Consider the following 20,325-nt stretch of genomic DNA (forward strand, 5'->3'; position numbering starts at 1 on the left):
TTTTACAAGCACTGACCCCATGCTGGGTGGCTGGACCTAAGGCTCAGTGGTTAGTCTCTTAATCACACAGGGATGTGAAAAGAAATTCTGAGGACAGCTTGAGGAAAGAGAGCTGAGGGAGGGCCAGACCTGGTGCCAGGAGACAGAAGCATTGAAGAAGGAAAGGACTGCTTCATCTGGGGGTTACACTGTACTGATAATTCCCTCAGATCCTCTGCAGCAAACCAAGTAGCTATCTCCAAAAGTAGCACATCAAAAGACTGAGTGAATAACTAGTGCATTTCTTACATGAAAGATTTGCAAAATAGACCAATAGACATACTGAAGGAGCGCAGAACAAGTAGTAGGTTCCAGGGGAAAAAATTGTAAAAAGAGAGCAAATCAGATGCAGGGTCACATTTCATTCTTTTTTTCAGCCAGTTATGTGGTATTTTTCCCCTGCTCATTTCGTAAGCTGGGTCTGCAATTTAAAGCGTTTTTTTTCTTACACTGAACAACAGAATTTCCTAAATGGCTGTAGTGAAACATATGGATTTATCTAGAGTGCTTGGAAAAGGAATGACATGTTTCAGGAAAGTAGCAGCAGAATAAAAGGCAATCTAAAATTCCTCTCCTCTGTCCCTCCTTTGCAAAAAGTCACTGCATCATTCATAGATGCACAGGTTGATAGCTATAACACAGAAATCCCTCAATGCTCTTTCTAGCTAAAATCTAGGGTTCAGATCAATGTAGTTATTGCAAAGAAGAAAAATGGTAACTTTACAGTTCAGCCCTGAAATACTTAAATATTTCTTGTTTCCCTGATTTTTAGTGCTATTCATGAATACAGAATCAGGGTGAGGTCATGAGACTATTAATTCATCTTTCTGAAAGTGTCCAGACAGCTGCATTGCTTCTCTCTTCTTCAAAGGTAATCCAAGGCAGAGCAGGAAACTTGAGATAAAAGAGGAAAGCAGGATCACCTGTAGACTAAACATACTGACACAACACCTGTGGGGATCTGAGGCAGACCTTTGTAACAAGGGGTATTTCATCTGGATTTAGAATTAGAATAAAGAAATATATATATTTAAAGGCCAAAGCAACTTTTTTACTGCTAACAGGCACTCTATTGGAAACAAAGAATTGCCTTAGCTAGCAGTAAGTTAATGCACTAAGTATAAAGAGCTTACTTTATGTGGGAGGGAAGGCAACTCTTTTCATAGGAGTGGTAAAGTCAGCAGTTTCCCTAATGGTAATGCTTGGGCTTTTCAAGGAAATTTTCCTCCACATTCTTCATTTTACATTACGATTAGTTGCACTTTTTGTTGAAAAGGAATTTAGTTACATTACAGTTAGATTCAGGATTAAAAACAGGTATAATATGACTTGCCTGAACCATGTGGATACTTAAATTATATACTTCTGCTTTATCAAATAAGGTAACAGCAACACATCACAAACACTTCACAGATGCTGTCTTATCTAGCATTTTGTTTCAATTAATATGTCTGAAGTTATGTCCAAAAACAAGATGATATCTTTATGCCAAAGCACCAAACAAATTTCTTACAAGCTTGCGCATCAAGTGGATGCAGAAATAGCATTTAGGTCCCTTTTCTGGTTTGCACAAGAGGAGGTGGTCACTGTGTAAATTAGAAAATTCCAAAGGGAATGGAGAAGGAAGTGTCATTCTGCCTCTTCAATATCTGAGTACTTGCATGGGAAACAGAAAAAAAACTAGGCTAGGTCAGTATGTAGCCTTTGCCAACCACAAAGCATAGCACTATTCCAAGCAAAAGAACTTGCTAAATGATGTCTGGGTTTCCGCTATTTATTGCTATTAACTTATATCCAGCTTTTGTTATTTTGCTAGCAAGTTTGTTGATGTGAATTTGTGTGGGCCATAAAGAAGTTGCAAATGTGTTTTTTGCAACACATGTAATTTTTTCCCACAACTCCTACATGTCTGTCTATAAATTTGGGTTACAGGCTATTGTTCCTTCTTATTTAATGATGACAGTTAAAAGATTAGCTACATACCTGACTCCTCTTCTAGGGGCTGAATACTGTTCTTCAGAAAAGGAGCCTCACTTAACGGAGATGGGAGTTCTTACAGTCTTCTACTCATGGACTCACTTGTGAACTACAGTTCACTACTAGTGTTTTCAGGAGGCCCAGATGAATTTGAACTGCTATAGTTTGCCCCTTTAAGAGTAGTGAATACAGCACGTCAAAAAGCATCTATAAGAAGCATACTATTAAATCTTTATAATAGAAACAGCAGAAATCCACATCCTGATTCACCAGCAAGCATCTCTTGCTCCAGCTTTGCAACATCTGCACTCTAAGCTCAGTTGGATCTCTTCCCCAAAACTCATCTTCCACTCAAAGACTTTTCCTGGACTTGTTTGATCAATGTTAACTTGATTTTAAGTTAATGATCTTCATTATCCTCCAGAACACAATAAAGAAAAGTTAATCCGAGGACAAAGATATCAGAAAGATAGCTCCCCTACTGCCTTCCTATCAGGAAACTCAAAACGATGCCTAGTCTACTCAGAACAACTCACAGCACCTCCAAAGCACCAGTTCCACTTGGGTGATTCCTCAAAGCCCATTACACAGGTACTGTGCACATCTTAGGATAAGCAGTGTCTGTTCCGAAGGATTTACAGTTTAAGAGAAGAGACTACATGTAGGAGGACAAACAGAAGATTAACCAGCCCAACAAAAATTGTGCTAGCATGTACAAAACCAAATAAGTAGAGATGACTGGAACAATTTGTTTCATTGTAAGTTTAAGTATTAAGAGTTTTCAGTAGAACAAATTCTGAATTCCATGAAATAGTAGTATGAGACAACTTCCAATGGTAAAAATGTTGCAAGATACAGAATGCATTTTTTTTTTTTTTTTGCAAAATGAATAAATGTCTTTTCTTTGAGGGAAGGTCAAAATGCTGAACAAAAATTTTCATGCGTAATGATTTTATGTAACAAATAAGTAAATTTGTTAAAATATTCAGAGTAAACTTCCCTTCACTGCTAAATAGCTGATTTCATTATTCCTGAAAGTAGTTCCATATCCACACTGTGTTAAGCCAATACATCACACTCCTTCAGGACTCTCCTTAATTATTGCCCTTTTCAGTAAGGCACTGGTTCTTAAGTGGTTTGCTACCTGAACGTCTTTTGGAGGTTCAGTCCTCAATGGCAAGCTGGAGAACATCACCAGACTCCTATTCCATTGCAATGATTGCTAGCAAAATAGAGAAACAATCAGTGGGTTTCATCTGATAAGTCTCATCTGATGCCATCAAGCAATGTCAGCATGTATAAACAATCTGTCTGGGAAAAGCAGAGAGGGTTTTGAACAGTGATCTGGCAGGCATAGCATTTAGATCTCAATTCTAGGTTGCACAGCTGTTATAACATTAACATTCATCTATTTCTATATCTACTTTTATAATGACATTTTATAATAAAAGCATTTTGCTGAAAGATTAATTACCCATGAGATAGAATAAGATCTTGGTACACTGAAGTCCAAGGCAGAGCTACCATTTACTTCAAGAGGTCCCAACATTTTATACGACATATTTTCGATTGTCATCATGTCCTCTTTGTTTTTTTTTGTTTGTTTGTTTGTTTTTTTGTTTGTTTGTTTTTCCTCCAGTGATTTCACCAAGAGCTTCAGATGATCCCACTTTCAAGAAAAACCATGAAGCTTGGAAGTTTTTTGAAGGTAAGGATGCATCCAGTGTTGCTAGTTGCACACGAGACAAATGTTAATTCAGTCCAACACTACAGTACAACTAAAGTGCACTAATTAGGCCCAGTTTTGGTAGTTCCTGTGCAAACTCAAGCCTTATCTCAGGAAGCATTCGACAAAGCACAAAGAATGTTGGAGAAAGAGAATATAAGGCTTCCACTGCAGTTTCTCATACATGCATCATAGTCAGTGGGGAAATAACCCTTGTCTGGCTAATAGTGAGTCTATAGTGACTTCTAATAGCAGTTCCCTGTCTATGAAGGCGCTGAGCATGTCTGAAGCACTCTGTGCTCCCAGTAGCATTGGAAACTGCTCACTGAACACAATCAGCACTGCAAGAGCATCTTTAAGCTCCCTGGAGTTTCAAGGCAAGCAGCATTTTCTGTGTAGATTAGTGAACATTTGTTACAGGAGACTGAAATGCAGCAACTGCCCTCGGATGGGATTCCCTCCTCCTCCCACCCCAATCAGAAGCATCAGCAAAGTGTGAGCACGACTGGTTGCTGCTATCCCACTGCCCTGCCTGCCAGGTGGGAGAGTTCACTTACAGTCTTGCCTTGACCCTGTGGGAAGCCTTGCTGTTCAGATCACAATTTACAAACTACATTGTTTTACCGTTGTAAAGAGAGAGAGGTTGTAAATAAAACACAGAACTGAAGGTCAGGGGTCTAGTTCCAGCATCGCTGTTTTCTACAACATCACTTGACCTCTGAGGCTTAGTTTCTTCTTTTTAGAGCCAGTATACCTCCCTCAGGACATTTCAGGACATTAATGGGTAGAGCATCCTTAAACAGAATACTCCATTTAGAGTTCAAGAAAAGGCAGAAATAAGTCATTAAAAATTTCTTCTCCTCCTGTACAAAATATTCTCTCTTGATCTGCAGTGGTAGAACTGCTGTCAGCTTCAGGGGTAATACATTATGACTGAAAGCCATAAAAGGAGGATACTGAGGCTGTAGGTTGAAAAATGAAAGAAAAACAAGGAAAAGGAGAAAAAAAAAATCAAGACAGTGCTGCTAACAAAAGAAGCTGCCACAGCCTTTCCTTCTCTTTCCCCAGCCATTCAGCACTTCCAGATCTTCCCCTCCACCCCCTTTTTATTTCTTACAAAACAGCAGAGCTGTTTGAACTAGGGAAATGATCCAGCTAAAGCTCTTTTGCTTTTTTGGCAGTCCCACCAAAGAAACAAAGATCAGCCCTCCCCTCCTCCTCAAGCACCCCTGGAATTACACCTATTAATTTTTTCCTCAAATTTTCCTCAAATTTTAAACTGAGCAGGACAGCATATCAAAGTTTCAAGCAGGTTGAATGACTTCTGAAATGTTACCCTAAATCTTTTGGGCAGAGGTCTAGTTAGGTCCTGTACACAAACCTTTTCCTGTCCTGTAAGCACGAAGCATGCAACAGCAACACTGAGTTTAATCTGTGCTTGGCTTTCAGATCTGTATGTGTATGCAGTGTTTGTGTGTTCAATAGGAATCATCAGCGTCCTCCTGTTTACACTTGTCATTCTCTGTCAATCACTTCTAAACAAGAGGAGATCCACAGGTAAGCGAAATGTCATTCTTGCTGACTGTGGGACCCACGCCAGAGAGGGAGAAGGGGAAAATGAGAATGCAGCAAATTCAGGAAAGAGAAATACGTACTTACTTTGATTTTGCATAAAAAGAACAAAATTATTGGTAGGAAAGATCATTTAATTTCTGCCAGGAAAATGGATTTTTTCCTCCACAGAATAATTAAACAAAGCACTTTCCTTCCTTTGAATAGCTATTTCACTTTATAATTGCATTTGACTTTTCAAAACCTTTCAGCTTTTCATAAACATCAATCCAAGATTGTGTCATTAAATTGCATTCTGATCAGATACAGTTAACATTTTGCATGGATGTCATACGCTCTGCAGACATGTTTAGAGGGGCTTCAAAGAGGTTTGCTTCTGTTATGTTTTCTTACCCCTTCCTGAATAGCTGTCAATATTCTGCGGGAAGTTGGAGGTGGGGGAAGAGAGCTTTTACCTCTCTTGTTTACAGCATTCTTTGGGCCTAAAGTATCATTTCATGATTCAGATGTGCATTTTCATAATAATATGTCAAGATCAAAGATTACCATTTCAATCTTCTCTTCCTCAGAGAGGGTTTTTCAAAGAGGCTCAAACTGCATGGAAACAGCCCTGATCTAATCAAAAGTGTTATTTCAGACCCATGAAGTAACCAGCACAAAGCCTACTTTAACTTCAGTTTAACAGTGGCTCATGTAAATACATCACATGTAATTAAAAGCTGTGAGGATAAGGTATCAGCATGCATAGCAGCCAGAATGTCCTGAGATGGTTCTTACAGAGATGGTTCTTAAATTTACTCCTAATAGAAGGTTTGAAAAAGAGTTTGCTTAGTGATTTGCTTAGTGATTTTTTTTTATATTAATGACGGGAGAGAATCGTGGCTTTGTTTCCTCTTCAGCACTAACAAACACATGTGCCATAAAGGAATGTATGACTCAGATACACAAGGCAAAAGACGTGCAAGACAAAACACGGATTTATACAGAAGTTTGCGCCTGACCACAACCATCATCAAGCTCCACTTTCCTGATTGCACATTTGGTAGAGTAACTCTCCTTTTAATTTAACCCAACCACTCTGTTTTCAAAGAGAAAGAAAAAAAATCAGTGTTACTTTTCCTGCCCTGCTAAATGATGACAAGGGTTTTGTGCCAGGAGAGTACCCACATTTAAGTATATTGGTCATCTTGAGTCACCGTAAAGCCACAAGCACTAGACATGCTGATTTATTCTAGTTGTTCTTTAGCAGACATTGGGCTAGATTTTGCATCTGGTTAAGTTCACTAGTGTAAGTGAATGAGCAGCTTGGAGAAAAACTAACACACGCTGAATATAGAAATAATACAGAATACAGTATGGAATATGAGTATACAATATAAAAAAAGTATTTTCTTCTGAGTTGCTAAATCCTTTCTTTTCAGCCCTACTATCTGATTAATTGCAGACTTAACTACATTTTTATTTAGATTTTGAACATCATCCAGTAAACACTGGCAACACAAAACTTACGAATTCAATGGAAAAAAAAAAAAAAAACAGAGAAAAGCTTAGCCAAGAATCATTCAGCATGCAACTGATTAGATTTTAGGACAAGACTTTCAGCTAGCACCACCTAATCGAAGTGTTTTCCTGAGCTCACATTAATTGGTTCAGCACTCAGTTAAGCAGCAGGGAACTAAATATTCCTGGAGCAGTCCAGGAAGCAGCCTCAGTGATGGGTGCAGTCTCCACCAGCCCTCTGCTGCTGGTTCTCCCCACAGCAGCTGGGCCAAGGCAGGAGGCTCAGCCCTGAAGCTCTGCCTCAGGCAGCAGCAGTCCCTGGGATCTACTGTCCCCACTCAGTGATACAGGCTCAGAGACCAATGTGCCGCCTTGCTCCTCAGCACTTCTCTGACACCCTTCAGAAGCACCATCCAAGGGTTAGAGTCAGGAGATACCTGGCCTGCCAGCCAACAGCAGTACACTCTCATTGATATTGTTAGAGTAAGGCATCGCTCCCCAAAACAGTACTTTCATGGAAGTGTTATCTTACCTTCTGTCTGTTCTTGGTACTCTGTATCTCCGTCCTGGCCTGCAATAGGCAGATCCTAGTATTTCTTATAAAAGGAGTCTCCAGTGAAATCACAAAGCCCATCCTTCCTTGAGGAGGGGAACAAAGAATAATATATCAAAGCAATCATCCCTCAGCTCACCATCAGCCTTCAGCCAGACTCCAAGCCCAGTCTTCTTCCACTTTCAGATCAGGTGATTATCATTCCATCTTCTTCAAAGGGCCTCCAAGAGAAGCCTGGCATTGCTGTTTCCCTGGAGAGCAGGTCAGGGGCCAAAGGCAACCAAAAATATCTCCTTTCTGGACAAATTTCTATCAAAGCTTCTTCCTGAACTTCTTCTGCTATTCAATCTCTGTCACAGGAACACATCTGGAACAAAGCAAAGTGACACCAACAGCTTCCGCTACTCTCTGCCCCCACCACCTCAGCACCCACCAGCCTTACACCACCCCCCTCTTGAGCTTCTTCCTGTTCTCTGCTGCCCAGCATTTTCAGCTCTCAGCTTCTTCCCCCATTCCTCAACTCTACTACCTCAAGGAGGATCACCTGAAACAACCCCACCTTACTTATAAGGAAGAGAGGCAAACACCCAAATAAGTGCAGGGGGAGAGAGAACTCTGCCTAACTACCTACAATGATAACCCAGTCTGGGCGAAAATATGACTCACACATGAAATTAAAGGTTGGTATTTGCAGTAGGTAAGCAGGAGATGATCCCTCTGCAGTGTATGTGTGTAAAATCTGACCAAACCTGGCTAATTCAGGTGAAATGGTCCAGTTCCTCACTGATGAAACTCGGTTTGCATGGAACTGCACTGTAGCTGGAGATGGCCCATAGCACAGGACAGCTAAGGGACACTAGAAAGCAACAATGGTTGCCGCTAGTAAACCCTGTGTGGTTTTGGTAGAAGCCTGTACCCATGTTTTTGTTACAGGAAAGATTGCTCTTCACAATCCCTGGTGCAGAGGATTTTTGAGGAATCCTCTCTGGGGCAGGGCATACATACCTAGAGCTAGTCAAAAGTATTGTAACGTTGTTCTCAAGCATTTCCTCTGCATGAAAAACTAAAAGCCTGAAAACTGAACTTTAATGTAAGACTGAAGTCTTTTGTATTAAAATCAAAATGGGAGCCTAAGCACCAGTGCCTTAAGTCTCCATTGCCAATTAACTTAGGCTTGAGATTTCTGTAATTTGAAGTTTCCTGGGAATGTCTTCTCTTCTCACCCAGATTTTTCTTGCTGAACTTCAGGACATTGCCCATTTTTATGGGATTTCAAGATGTTAACCACCTCAGTTGGAGTAGCCTCCAGTTGCTATAAAAACCAAGCCAATAGTCAGTACAGACAGACAGAGAGACGGAAATCCTGCCTTGGCCAGCTTAGATCTGAAGACCTGGCCATGGTGTATTAGCCTCGGTTCTTAGTATTTTCAACTCCCTTTTTCATTTAGGACTGAAAATCCAGCCTTTGAGGAGCCTTAGAATTTCCTTAGAATGGAAGAACTTGCATAAGACCAGATGAGAACATTTTCCTATACAGATGGGCACAATTATGCAAGCGTAGTGTTGTCTAGTTTTCATGGTCTTTTAAGGAAGAGGGAAAATTAAGAGAGGGGGTCTATGTTGCACTTTATGTCATGGCCCAGGGATGCAGCCAGTTTTCTTTCTGAGAAGTAAGTTGGCAGTAGGTTGATAAGAAGAACCAGAGTCTCTCCTCCTCCCTGGATTTCTCCACACTCGCCACAAAGCAAGGCTTGGGCTGAACACAGAAGACATTAAGTCACAAGAAGAGTGTCATCATAACCCTGGCTCCTTAAAGGCTGCAGGGGCGAAGCTGCCCTTGCTCAGGGCTACTGATTCAAAGCAGCATGAAGGATTTATACAGCTCACACATACACATACACACCCACACTGAGAGACAGGACACTGGCCTGAGTGGACCTCTGATCTGATCCCAGGAAGCAATTCCTGCATGCCTGAGGCCACAGCCTAGGCGACATTAGGAACAGCAGTGACTCCTGTGGATGAATGGTTTATTTCAGACTTCTGGAAATAAACAGAGGCACTACAAGGGAAACAAAACTCTTTAAATTACTAGCCTGCTGTGCTTTTCCTTAGCAAGCTGTCTTTTGGCTGCACTGACCACTGGAATGTGAGTTGTCCAGCACTTTCACAGCACATTTTTCATGTTGTTTGGTACATCCACCATTCCCAGGCCTAAATACCTCTTTGAGTTAGACTATAATTCACAATATAATATACAGCAAGGATTAGAAGCTCTCCTGCTGTAACAAACTGTCATCTCCACGGTCTTAGGAGCACAGGTTTATCTACAGTGTCCACTTGTACTTCATAAACTGTTGTCAATATAAAGCCACATTTTCTGTTTTTGTTTTTTCTTTAACAGTGAAGCATTACCTGGTGAAATGCCCCCAGAACAGGTAGGAGATTACAATTCTCTTTGCTCTAACTCATCAGTTCTGTTTTGATTTTGCTGTTTATAATGAAAAAGATGAGTGAAGTTTTCCAAAATGCCTACACAAAGATAAAGTCCCAGGTTCGTTACTCATGCCTGAAAGCCAACACCTTGGCCAACACCCTCTGTGCATGATAGAGGGGATCTGCTCAGACTGTCTAGCTGTAGATCCTGCAGATGCAAGAGGAATCCTTGCCTGGAGGCTCTGAATTGCTTTTTGGAGAACTCTGCTTTCATGCTGTGCAACTTCTTAGGGTTTTCCAACAACTCACCAGATGGTCATGAGTGACCTAAACCATCCTGCTACGTGGAGTAAACCACATTGTTACTGAGTAAGTTCTGTACCCAGGACGTGGGAGTGGGGCTAGAAAGCATATTTTTTCAAGGTCTATTCCCAGCTGAAGATTCTAAGTGATGGGAAAGATACTACTTCTGCTGTAGCCATTAATCAATATCCCTGTTATACCTCTGACAGCCAAAAGGTTTGATTTGTTTGGTGATATTTAACCAGTTTCCAACTTACAAGCTTCTTGAGATACAAACTGTGCTGGAACTGCAATGAAAGAAAGTTGACACAGTATTTCACAAGCAAAAATGATTGAAGAGGGATGCCTCATAATACTGCAAAAGAACAGCTGTCTCCCAGTTTGCAGTGAGATAAAACATGTGTTTCTAGTCTTGTACTTTAAATCTAGTATCACTAGGTATCACAGATACTATTTCTCATAGTATCTTTTTAGCACAGATTCTAAGCCAAGTATAGCATGTCCTGGATCCTGAACTAGTATAATTTTTTAGTGCCTTCTCGTGGGAAAATCACTGTATTCGTTCTAACTGACACTAGGGAGTAAGTGAAGTCACAATAAAGCAACAGAGTTCAGGAGAGGACAGTACAAACTGAAACTTTGGTGTTATTTATTGGAAGATCTTTGTTCTGGGACCCTGACCAGCCATTGCACCATACCACAAATTTAAACAGATAGCTCAGCAATTTTCATTTTCCCCTGAATTTTTTTTTCTCCTTCATTATTAGCTCCTGGGACAAAGCTGGTATTACAAAACAAAAAAGGAAGGGGCAGGGGGAAGAAAAGCAAAGTAGATTGATAGAGAGCACAAGAGAAAAATGAAACCAATTGAAAAGATGACTGTCAAAACAGTGAAAGAACAGAACATAGCAGTCTGATAAAAAGACTCATTATATTACAGAATTTGCCTCTCTGGGAATATGTGCAGTAATGATACTACTACAAACACTAAACACAGTAGGCTGAATAGAAGGGGGAAAACAACCCAACATGGTTTCTTCACTATAAAATAGAATCTCAGGAAGCAAAAGTAACACATGACCCTATATGGATAAAAATACAATTTAATGTATTTTGATGTGGCAAAATATGAAAGCCCTGATCCTACAAATGCATGTCTGAAGTGCATTGATTTCAAGGCTTTAAAGCTAAATATCTCTCAATGTGTTAGCACTATCAAGATTTTTAGTTATGTTTCACACTCAGTACCCTTTATTTTCCATCCTCTTCTCAAAACACAAACCATTAAGCTCTTTGAACATTTTAGGATTGTTCCCATATTTAGTTAAGCGCATGCCTAAGTACCTTGCTGATGTCCTGATGTAGTGTAAGCACATTGGATCTTAGACATACATTATGATCTATATTATGATCCATAGTTGAAGCAAAACACTTTTTCTATTCATTCCTAGCCAAGGATATGCTTCATGGCACCACAAAACCAGACCCTGAATGCCAAGTAAATCATATATTCTGGCTCAACCAGATGTGACTGCTATGGGTAATCCCACTGAAGGAAAGGAGATACAGCTGTGTGAGGTGGTACCAGTTGTATGGGTGCAGGATATAGCCCCTGTGAATTTGCTCTTCACTGTAGCAATAACACCACATAGGACCCTGGCGTCGGTCCCAGCCGAATGTCAGCAATGCCACAGTCAGGTAATGACAACATTCAGAAGTTCAGTTCGAAGCATCAGAGAATATAAGAGCATAAGATGCATTCATCCACCTGCATAGCAAAACATGAAAAGTCCTTTCAGCATCCACGGATCAACTTAGAATCTCAGAAAGTTTCATTGTATCTCATTTATGCACTTGCCCAAACGTGGGACACTAGCTTCTCTTCACTTGCCTGATCTTATAAAAATACTTGTTAGTTTGCCGTAGAGCTTCAGCACATTCAGATGCAAAAGCCAAGGTCTAAATGTCCATTAGGTCAAGCAGACCAACTAGTTTGTAGGATATTCCTGCAACTCAAAATGACTACACTGTGCAAAACTCAGCTTTGATTAGAGAGGCTCAGCTCCAACTCCCTTAGTGATATTTCAAACTCAGGGTGGAATCCAGCTTCAAAATTACATTAATAGCCCAGTGTCTAAGAAACGTCTGTGCTCCCACTGCAGTAATACTCAAGCATCTTAAAATATTTCATGCCTTGACATCATAATGGTGTTTTTACTTAATTGGAATCTAAGGCACAAAGTGCTGTGATTTGCCCCAGGTCTCACAACGTGGCCTTCACAGAAAAGAAAATTAAATCCAGATTTTTTCAGTAGAACAAAGTAGATGGTTGAGCTTAGTTTGCTACTTGACCAATAACAAATTAAAGGGAAAAATAAGTCAGCCAAAACCCATTTCTTTCCCACATTTTAAAAATAAATACCTAAATAAAAAATACATTTATTTTGGGTTTTCCAAACCATTTAATTCTATTTCCTGGTGTTTTTTTCCCCTTAAATATCCTCCTTGGTACTCTCTGTCTTGTTATTAGATCATTTTGTCAGTTTTCAGAGCTAAAAACCTCCAGGAGGTATCGCTTTAAAAATGGGATTTTTTCCCCCTGTCTTTTATTTATTTGTTTTGGCCATTCGGCAGCTGCTTATCTGGAGACAAATAATTTGAGGTGAAAAAAATCCTTCTCCTCAGAAAGCTATCCATCTTGATGCCTTATTTCCACAATAGTGAAAATATGCTCTTAAGAGCATAGAAGCAGTTTCTGCCAGACTGAGCCAGACCCAAGAACCCAGTCCTCCCTTGGCTCCTTCACACAACTCCCCTATTTGGAAGATACTAATGCGGTTCGCATAACTTGGGTGAATTTTCTGTTACAGACTCTTGAGGAAAGGGAATAGCTGACCAAGCCAACCACAGGAGAACTGCTGCGTCTTTGACCCTAATAAGGATATTAAAGCCCCAGGTTACAGTAGTTTGCCACCTCTTGGGACATGTTCCAGAAACACCAGTTGCTGCCTCCAGGGAAACTGCTGTTAGCTACCTTCCACAGGTGTTTTCTTCCCTAAACTCCTGCCTATTTCTTGCTCTCTAAAAACACATTAGACACTTCAAGAAATGCACAACGTGACACTGTTCAAATACAAGCCAGGAGGCTGGATGAGGAGATTGAGATAAAAAAGTGACTTTCCTTTTAACTATAGAACAAGACAAGCTCACAAAGACACAGTGTGTCAGAGCCAAGGAGTCTTTTCTGAGCCTCCTTGTTTGGCTTGAGGAACTCATTTCTGAGACTGCAAGTATAGTTATTGTATTTCCTGGTGTTAGTTAACCCTGTATAGCCCTGGTATTTAAAAGAGAAGTGTAAGCAACAAATACATCTCTCTGTAGCTTCTCTTTCTCAGTGACAAAACAGGAATAGCAACTAACATAGTGAATTGACACTAAGTCCTTTCATATACTGTGCTTAAAGAAGCAATGTCAGAACAATTTTTTCTTTAAACCACACATTTGCTTTAATGACTTTGGATTATTAAAACTAAAAACATTAAAAAGTCATTCTCATCATCTTTTTGGTATCTTTTGTTCTTTGCAGTCTGCTGTGTTTGGGCAATGACACTAGGCAGGACAGTTTCATTTCCTGCTGGTTTTAAACAATTTCACTTTCTGATTTTTTTATAGTAACAAATGGTTATTGTGGGATAGGGTCACAACAGTTCAGGCAGACTTTGAATTTATTTTTTGTGCAACATAACATAGTTTACATAATTTACATGATTTATTTATAAATCATGAAAATATTTTACCTTTCAAACATTTAAAGAAGTTTGGCAGCAAACGTTTTGGACTGAATACATGGAACAGAACTCAGTAAAATCAGCAAACCACAGTCTTTTCTAATCTATGGAAATGTAATTCCAGAGTGATTTCACCAATGACAGTGACATTCATTTTGACTTAAAGATGTTTAAAATGATAAGGTCGGATATTTTGTTATTCTTGTGTGGGCAACAGCTTAGTCAACTTTCATCAAGACTTCAGTCCACTTTGAATATTTCGTTCTATTAAGGTAAAAGGAGTTTTTCACTATTTGAAAGAACCTGCAGAAAAACAACATCTTGGGCAAGTGACTCAAAATTCACAGAATTCAGTTGTCAGTATTATTATGATAAGATCCTGGTGGGATCCCATTGCATGATGTAACTCACTGGCACAGAACAGGAGGGTCTCCAAGCTCCTATTGCATTCATCTTTCTTGGGAGGAGCCCATGGACAGACACATCTGAGCAACAACTGCTTACAAAGCCACGTCCATCATCTGAGTTACCATAACTGACCGCTGTATACTCTCCTCCTACCTCAGCTGTAAGTTAAGATTCCTTTCATTACCAGTTAACCCATTACAATTTTACCTCACATTAGTTGCAAGCTAAGAGCACCTACAAAATCAGTTACCACGGCTCAGCTGACACACAGTAACTAAATGAAGTCACTGCAACTTGACTGCATATCCAAGCCCCTAAATACTCGAAAGCAGGATATACTACCTTAGGCTTTGGGAGATGCTAAGGATAAGAAAACTATTATACTTAAAGGACAATTAACTGTAATAATCCAAACATAGAAGCCCTCTTGGATAGGAGTGGGTTTATAATTTAACTACTCTTCTCTCATACCTATTAGTGCTTTTCAGCATGGACATCCTGGAGAATGTGAAGCACTACAGTTAAGAAATTGGGACATTGTTTCTCCATTTTATATGCACTGAACACACTGGTCTCTTTTTTAAAGGCTGGCTTTTTCAGCTACAGATTTGCAAGCTATCTGAAAGACTGCACCTCGCTCAAGGCATGCTGCACACACTCCTGTCCTGCTGACCGTTTCTCCAGTCTTAGCCAAGGAACTGTGTTGAAGATTTTGCTTTGCTATATGCTTCCTGGGTGAGCATATGCAAGTCAGTTAAACTGTGCATTCCTCTGGCCCTCAAGAAAAGAAGGGTACAACATCATCCTGTATGCAGCAGTAGGGTCATACACATTTCCAAGGAGTAGGTGTTCTGAAACAAGTCATGTTTAAACCTATAAAGACATTTTATCTTTTCTGTGCCAGGCCAGATCAGACTTCTGAGTGGAAGAAGCCATGCTGTTTGTTTGAAAAAATGCAAGGGCTAGAACATTTCCAAGCCCCTGTAAGAGGCTTTTCAGTATATCTCAGGGTTAAGAAACAAGTCACTCACACAAGGGGAGGGTAATATGTTTGTGTGAACTCACAGGGACACACTCCCTTTCCTATCATTGCCTTCACTTTTTACTCACATGTGGATTTCTGCTTTCCAGTTCAGGGGAGACAGTTACCAGCGTGACAAGCATGTCCCCTCTACAGCCCAAGAAAGTAAAGAAAAAGAAAGAGAAAGAAAAAGTGGAGCAACCACCAGCCATTCCTGCAAAAGGTATGAAAAGAGGGCTGCAGAAGTATTTGAAATCCAGAGCACAACTGGGCAGGGACAGCAAAGCATGGGATGTCAGGACTCCTCCACTCTCACTGACTCTGCCCGTGGAGCAACCTGAAGTCGCTCTTGTGGGGGAAGAAATAGCCAGTGCCTACCGCTGGGACCAGGCTTTCTCCTCCCAGTAACTTCAGGTACTTAAAGGCTAGTCACCTAGTCCAAGAAAGAAGTCTCAGCTCCCACTATAATCAGGAGAGAGAGAGAGAGAGGAAACTCTAGAACAATATTCACCTCACCCAAAGAGAAGATTAAAGTTAAGCAAGATGAAGTCTCATTGATGAGGGAGGTTAGCATATCACACTCTTTAAAAGTGCAAGTGTACTTGCAGGGGTTGTGCAAGATGAGCAGATAAAAATCAAGCTTTCAAGGACCTCATTTTCAAAGAGGATTTGCATTTGCCTTCAGGAACAGTCACACAAACTCTTGAGCATGCTTTCTGAGTGCTACTGCCAGGTGCTGCCAAGTGGGAGAGGGAAAGGAACTAAAGGTTTACCGTGTATTAGATCACAAGTGATCAGTTCTTAAAAGGTGTATATGCACTGGCTTCTGCATACAAACAGCCACATTTTACAGATCAGGTTCCTTACTCTTATGACTTCTAATTCATAAACCCTATACTTCATTGTAAAAAAAAAAATGTTATCTGGAATACAGTTAAATTCTGGGATAAATACATGTATTTATTTGCTGCTAATCTGCTATTAATCTGTAATTTATATTTTGCTAATGCATATACTAAAAGTAATAGTGAATTATGATAATATTAAATGCTCCCTTAATATTTATTTTCATAGCTCCAATAGCCAATAATTTTCCTAAGCCCAAGCTGTTGAAACCTCAGAGAAAATTGATCTTGGTAAGTAGCTTTCTATGACATTATTTTCTCCATATTTTCTCTCCATATAATTGCTGTAATGTTGCCAGAATTCTAGGTTCAGAAACTCTAAGTTGGCTTAAATATCACACAAGTCTTCTTTTTAAATAATTCCTTTTTAAAGTGATTGATTGTCTTGGCCCTTTTCATTTTCAGCATTAGGTTACACTGGATTATGTTTTCCAGCTTTCTCGCAGTCACTGTGTCTAAGAATTTGGTCTTTTCTTAAATGAAACCTGCCACTGATTCTCACATACTTCTGGTATTTGGTGCTTTGGGAAAAGCATCAGTTACTGACAGAATCACAACTGTATTGGTCACATTCTTTCTGAGATTTTTTAAGCCAGAAATATGGGACGTGATTCTGCCCTACAGTGGTGTAAGTCAGCAATAAGTGAAGCTGCAGGCATAATAGACATGTGTATAGCTCCTATAAGGAAAAGAAGAATGAATACGGCAGTTTCTGTTGGATATGAGTTTCTGTTTGAAGAAATCTTGAGATTTTTGCCAGACAAATCAAATAAATGGACAGACCTATTTATGCCTTAGTAACAAATCAGTACCTGGCCAAGGCATCCCAGGGGAACAGTGACCAGTTTCATACCAACTAACTTTAGCTACCTATATAAAGAAGCTGGTTTGCTAAGCTCCGTATATAGCCAATAGACAGAGAGGTCAGAGCAGGAGCCAGAGCAGAAGCTCTAAATTGCCTTTTGGGGACAAGGCTTTTCCCCTCACTGGCATGGAGAGAGCCCGGGCTGGCTAACTTCCTAACTTAGGCACGTGAGTGAAGGTGGGTGCCTAAAGTTAGGCTGTGTAAATACCCCTCTTGTCTCTGTGATGGCTTCGTTGCAGATGAGGATTAGAATTGGGAACCTGCCCACCAACAGTCAGTAAATATTCTCTGCCCTTTAAAGTATGGTCAGGGTATAAACCAGGATACCCAGGCACAACGCCAGGTGACTTGGGAACGGCTCAGTTGAAATCTTACACAACACGGCTGCATGGGTACAGAGCTCACCTCTCCTCCCCGGGTCGTGCAGGGATTGCACCTTGGTCAGTCTCTCCTCACGTAGGTCAGGTCTCACTAAAAAAAGAGGAAAGTTTTAAAAGTCCATGAAAAGAAGTTATATCGGCATAGGTAATTATGTCAAACAGCTGTGCTGAGATTAGAGCACTCTCAGTCTGGAGGTGATAGTCACCCTTAGCTGGGTGCACCCAGCCTTGTGCCGACCCCAGGCATGCTGCTAGACTAGAAATCATTTCGTCTTCAACCCTCTCGTCAGCTAAGGCAATCAGATGCTGCCTGCAGGTTGGTAAAGCACATCAGCTCATGCTGAACTTGAAGCAAATGTGTTTCCAGATGCTTTTTTCTTTCTGGAATAAATCCAGGGATGTGGACCACAAATAACTATTTGTTCTTCCCTTCCTGCTACGCAGCCCCAGACAAGGTTCAAACTCCTTGGAGGGGAGCAGGAAAAAAGCCTTTCCAAACAACGAAATCTGCTTTGTTTCCCTAATGCAACCAATAATCCTCGCATTGTGTGCAGCCAACAGGCTCAGTTTAATGCCTTGCTGTTGGACTCGAGTCTGGCAGCTGTTTCCCTGTCTCATTCTTTCCCCTTTCATATTTCACCTCAGAGTACACCTGAAGAGACATCGTAGCCTGCAGAAAACACATTACCTACATATGTGTTAGTTTTTTTTTTTTTTGCCAGAAAAATCAGATATGTTCCAAAGGATTTTCAAGCACCAAACTCACCTAGCAGTACTTAAAAGGACAAAGTAAACTCAACCCAAGGCAGTCAGTAAGACACACTCAGCAGCTGGGCAAGATAATCCCCAGAGCTGTCTGTCATGTGTTCCTCTTGCCATTCTCAAAAAAAAAAAAAAAAAAAAAATCCCATTTCTCTGCTTTTAAATGACCTTTCAGTGAGAAACCTGAACCAGCTGAAGTAAAAGAAGTTTCAGCAATGATACAAAATGGTAACAACTACAGATAAAAAGACATATCAAATTCATCTAAATAAAACATTCAGTTGATGTCTCCCCATTTTTTAACTGACAAAAATTTCACAGGTTTTGAATCTTCAGTCTGTCTGGGGGACATATATGTACCATCAACCTGCCAAATTTCTGCAGGATAAAAAAAATGTATTCCTTCCAACTGTAATTATTATATAGCTCATCTTTTTTCACTGGTGGTGCATAGTTACTAGATAATAGTCACCAGAGAGACAGACTTGGATTGCCAAGTTTCTGAACGTGTTCTGCAACTCAAGGGCAACCCAAGGATGGTTCCACACTAAGGCACAGGGAGAATATTCTAGAAAACCTAAGCAAACAAACTAGAGTTTAAGGGAACATTACAAAACAATTCCAGTGTTTGGGGAAAATTTTTGTAATAACCTAAATACCAGCAAAATTATTTCCAGAGGACATGTGCTTCTGGTTTCTTGAAAGATGTTTATAATAAGCTAGAGAATTTCTTTTGTTGTTAACGTGCTGGAGTGGGTTGCTGCATAATTTTACAAGAATACAATAACCTGGATAAAATATGGACATAATCTCAATGAAAATTAAAAAAACTAATATCACGTTCAAATTCACAGCTTTGAGTAAAGCCTTTTAAAAACTCTGTTGATATTGCTTTTGCTTTAGCCAGAATAACAATTCTATGCTCCCCTTGTTGCAAAATTATTGCCCATCAGTGTCATTCTCTATTAGCATCAATGAGAAATGTGTACAGATCAAAGGAAACAGAGATGCTGAAATGCAAAAAGGGATGGTTTTTATGGCATACAAGAAGCATGAAGTGTTGTTAGAAAGACAAAAATTCTAGGGGCCCACAAATTCTGCTCTCTAAGGGCTGTTCCACTATTGCCATAAGTGCTTAGTTTAGTTGGTAGAAACAAAACTTGCACTTCCTCAACAAAATTTTCTGGTAAGCCTTTCATTGCCTCTTAGAGATTAGCTGGGGTGGCCCAAGAGTTTCAGCCTTAGAACATCTTCTAAATAAAAGGTTTCAATGTCTTTTTCAGGCTTCTCTTGTTAGCCGTCGCAGAGTACTTACTAGCCCTATGTGATTTCTGAAGCAGCGTGGTTTCAGTGACCATAGTTAGTCAGTTTAGGAGGAACATTTGACTCCCTGCAGCTCACGCAGCATAGACAGTATCATTCCTCTCTGCATGGATCACTGGGCCTGGAGCCACATGGTTCCAGAGATTTTCCTTTGACAGTGCTAATGATAATAAAGGCTGCTTGAGAAAGAAGAAGGGCTTATGGCTATCCAAGACTAAGGCAAATTTTTGGAAGTCGTTTTGTTAAGTTTGAGTGACTGCATGATCTTTCAGGCCCATTCTGCCTGCGTGCCTCTTTCAGGCCCCACTTACATATTTTAGGCTGAGATTTGCAAAGCCAGCTCAGAGATTTGATTCCTATGTCTCACAGACATAATGGAAATGGGAAGCCCAAACTTCTGAAGCTTTGAAAATCTCATCCTTAATTATCATCATGGGCTAAGTGCTGAGAATGTTCTGCACACTAGACAGTGCCTGTCAACACAGTCCCTGCACAAGAAGTGTGTATTCTGTAACGAATAATGCGCCTGAAAGTCCGCAATTTGCAACCATTCAAAGGACAGCCTACCTGCTCCTGCCATGTTTGCAAGGCAGACATGTGTTGCTTTGAGCAGGCACCTAACACAGGTTTGATGCCTGTGAAAGTATTCAAGAAGGTCTCATTATTTTCTACATTTCAGCAAAATTAAGCTTCAATCATTACACATTTAGCTCAATATTCTGCATGAGCAGAATAGTCATGAATTCATATTCCTAAATGAAGTAATG

At 40.2% G+C, this 20,325-nt stretch overlaps 1 protein-coding gene across 1 annotated transcript in view; it reads left to right on the top strand.

The window, feature by feature from the left end:
- Window positions 1-20,325, top strand: part of VSTM4 (V-set and transmembrane domain containing 4) — a 38,704-nt gene that overhangs the window by 8,421 nt on the left and 9,958 nt on the right. Inside the window, exons 3-7 of the mRNA XM_062580324.1 lie at window positions 3,656-3,724; window positions 5,192-5,299; window positions 9,772-9,805; window positions 15,434-15,546; window positions 16,398-16,459. Of these exons, the coding sequence (XP_062436308.1) occupies window positions 3,656-3,724; window positions 5,192-5,299; window positions 9,772-9,805; window positions 15,434-15,546; window positions 16,398-16,459 (386 nt within the window). The remainder of the gene's footprint in view (window positions 1-3,655; window positions 3,725-5,191; window positions 5,300-9,771; window positions 9,806-15,433; window positions 15,547-16,397; window positions 16,460-20,325) is intronic.

This window comes from Rhea pennata, chromosome 7 (assembly GCF_028389875.1).
Source record: "Rhea pennata isolate bPtePen1 chromosome 7, bPtePen1.pri, whole genome shotgun sequence".
In the NCBI taxonomy this organism is placed as follows: Eukaryota; Metazoa; Chordata; class Aves; order Rheiformes; family Rheidae; genus Rhea; species Rhea pennata.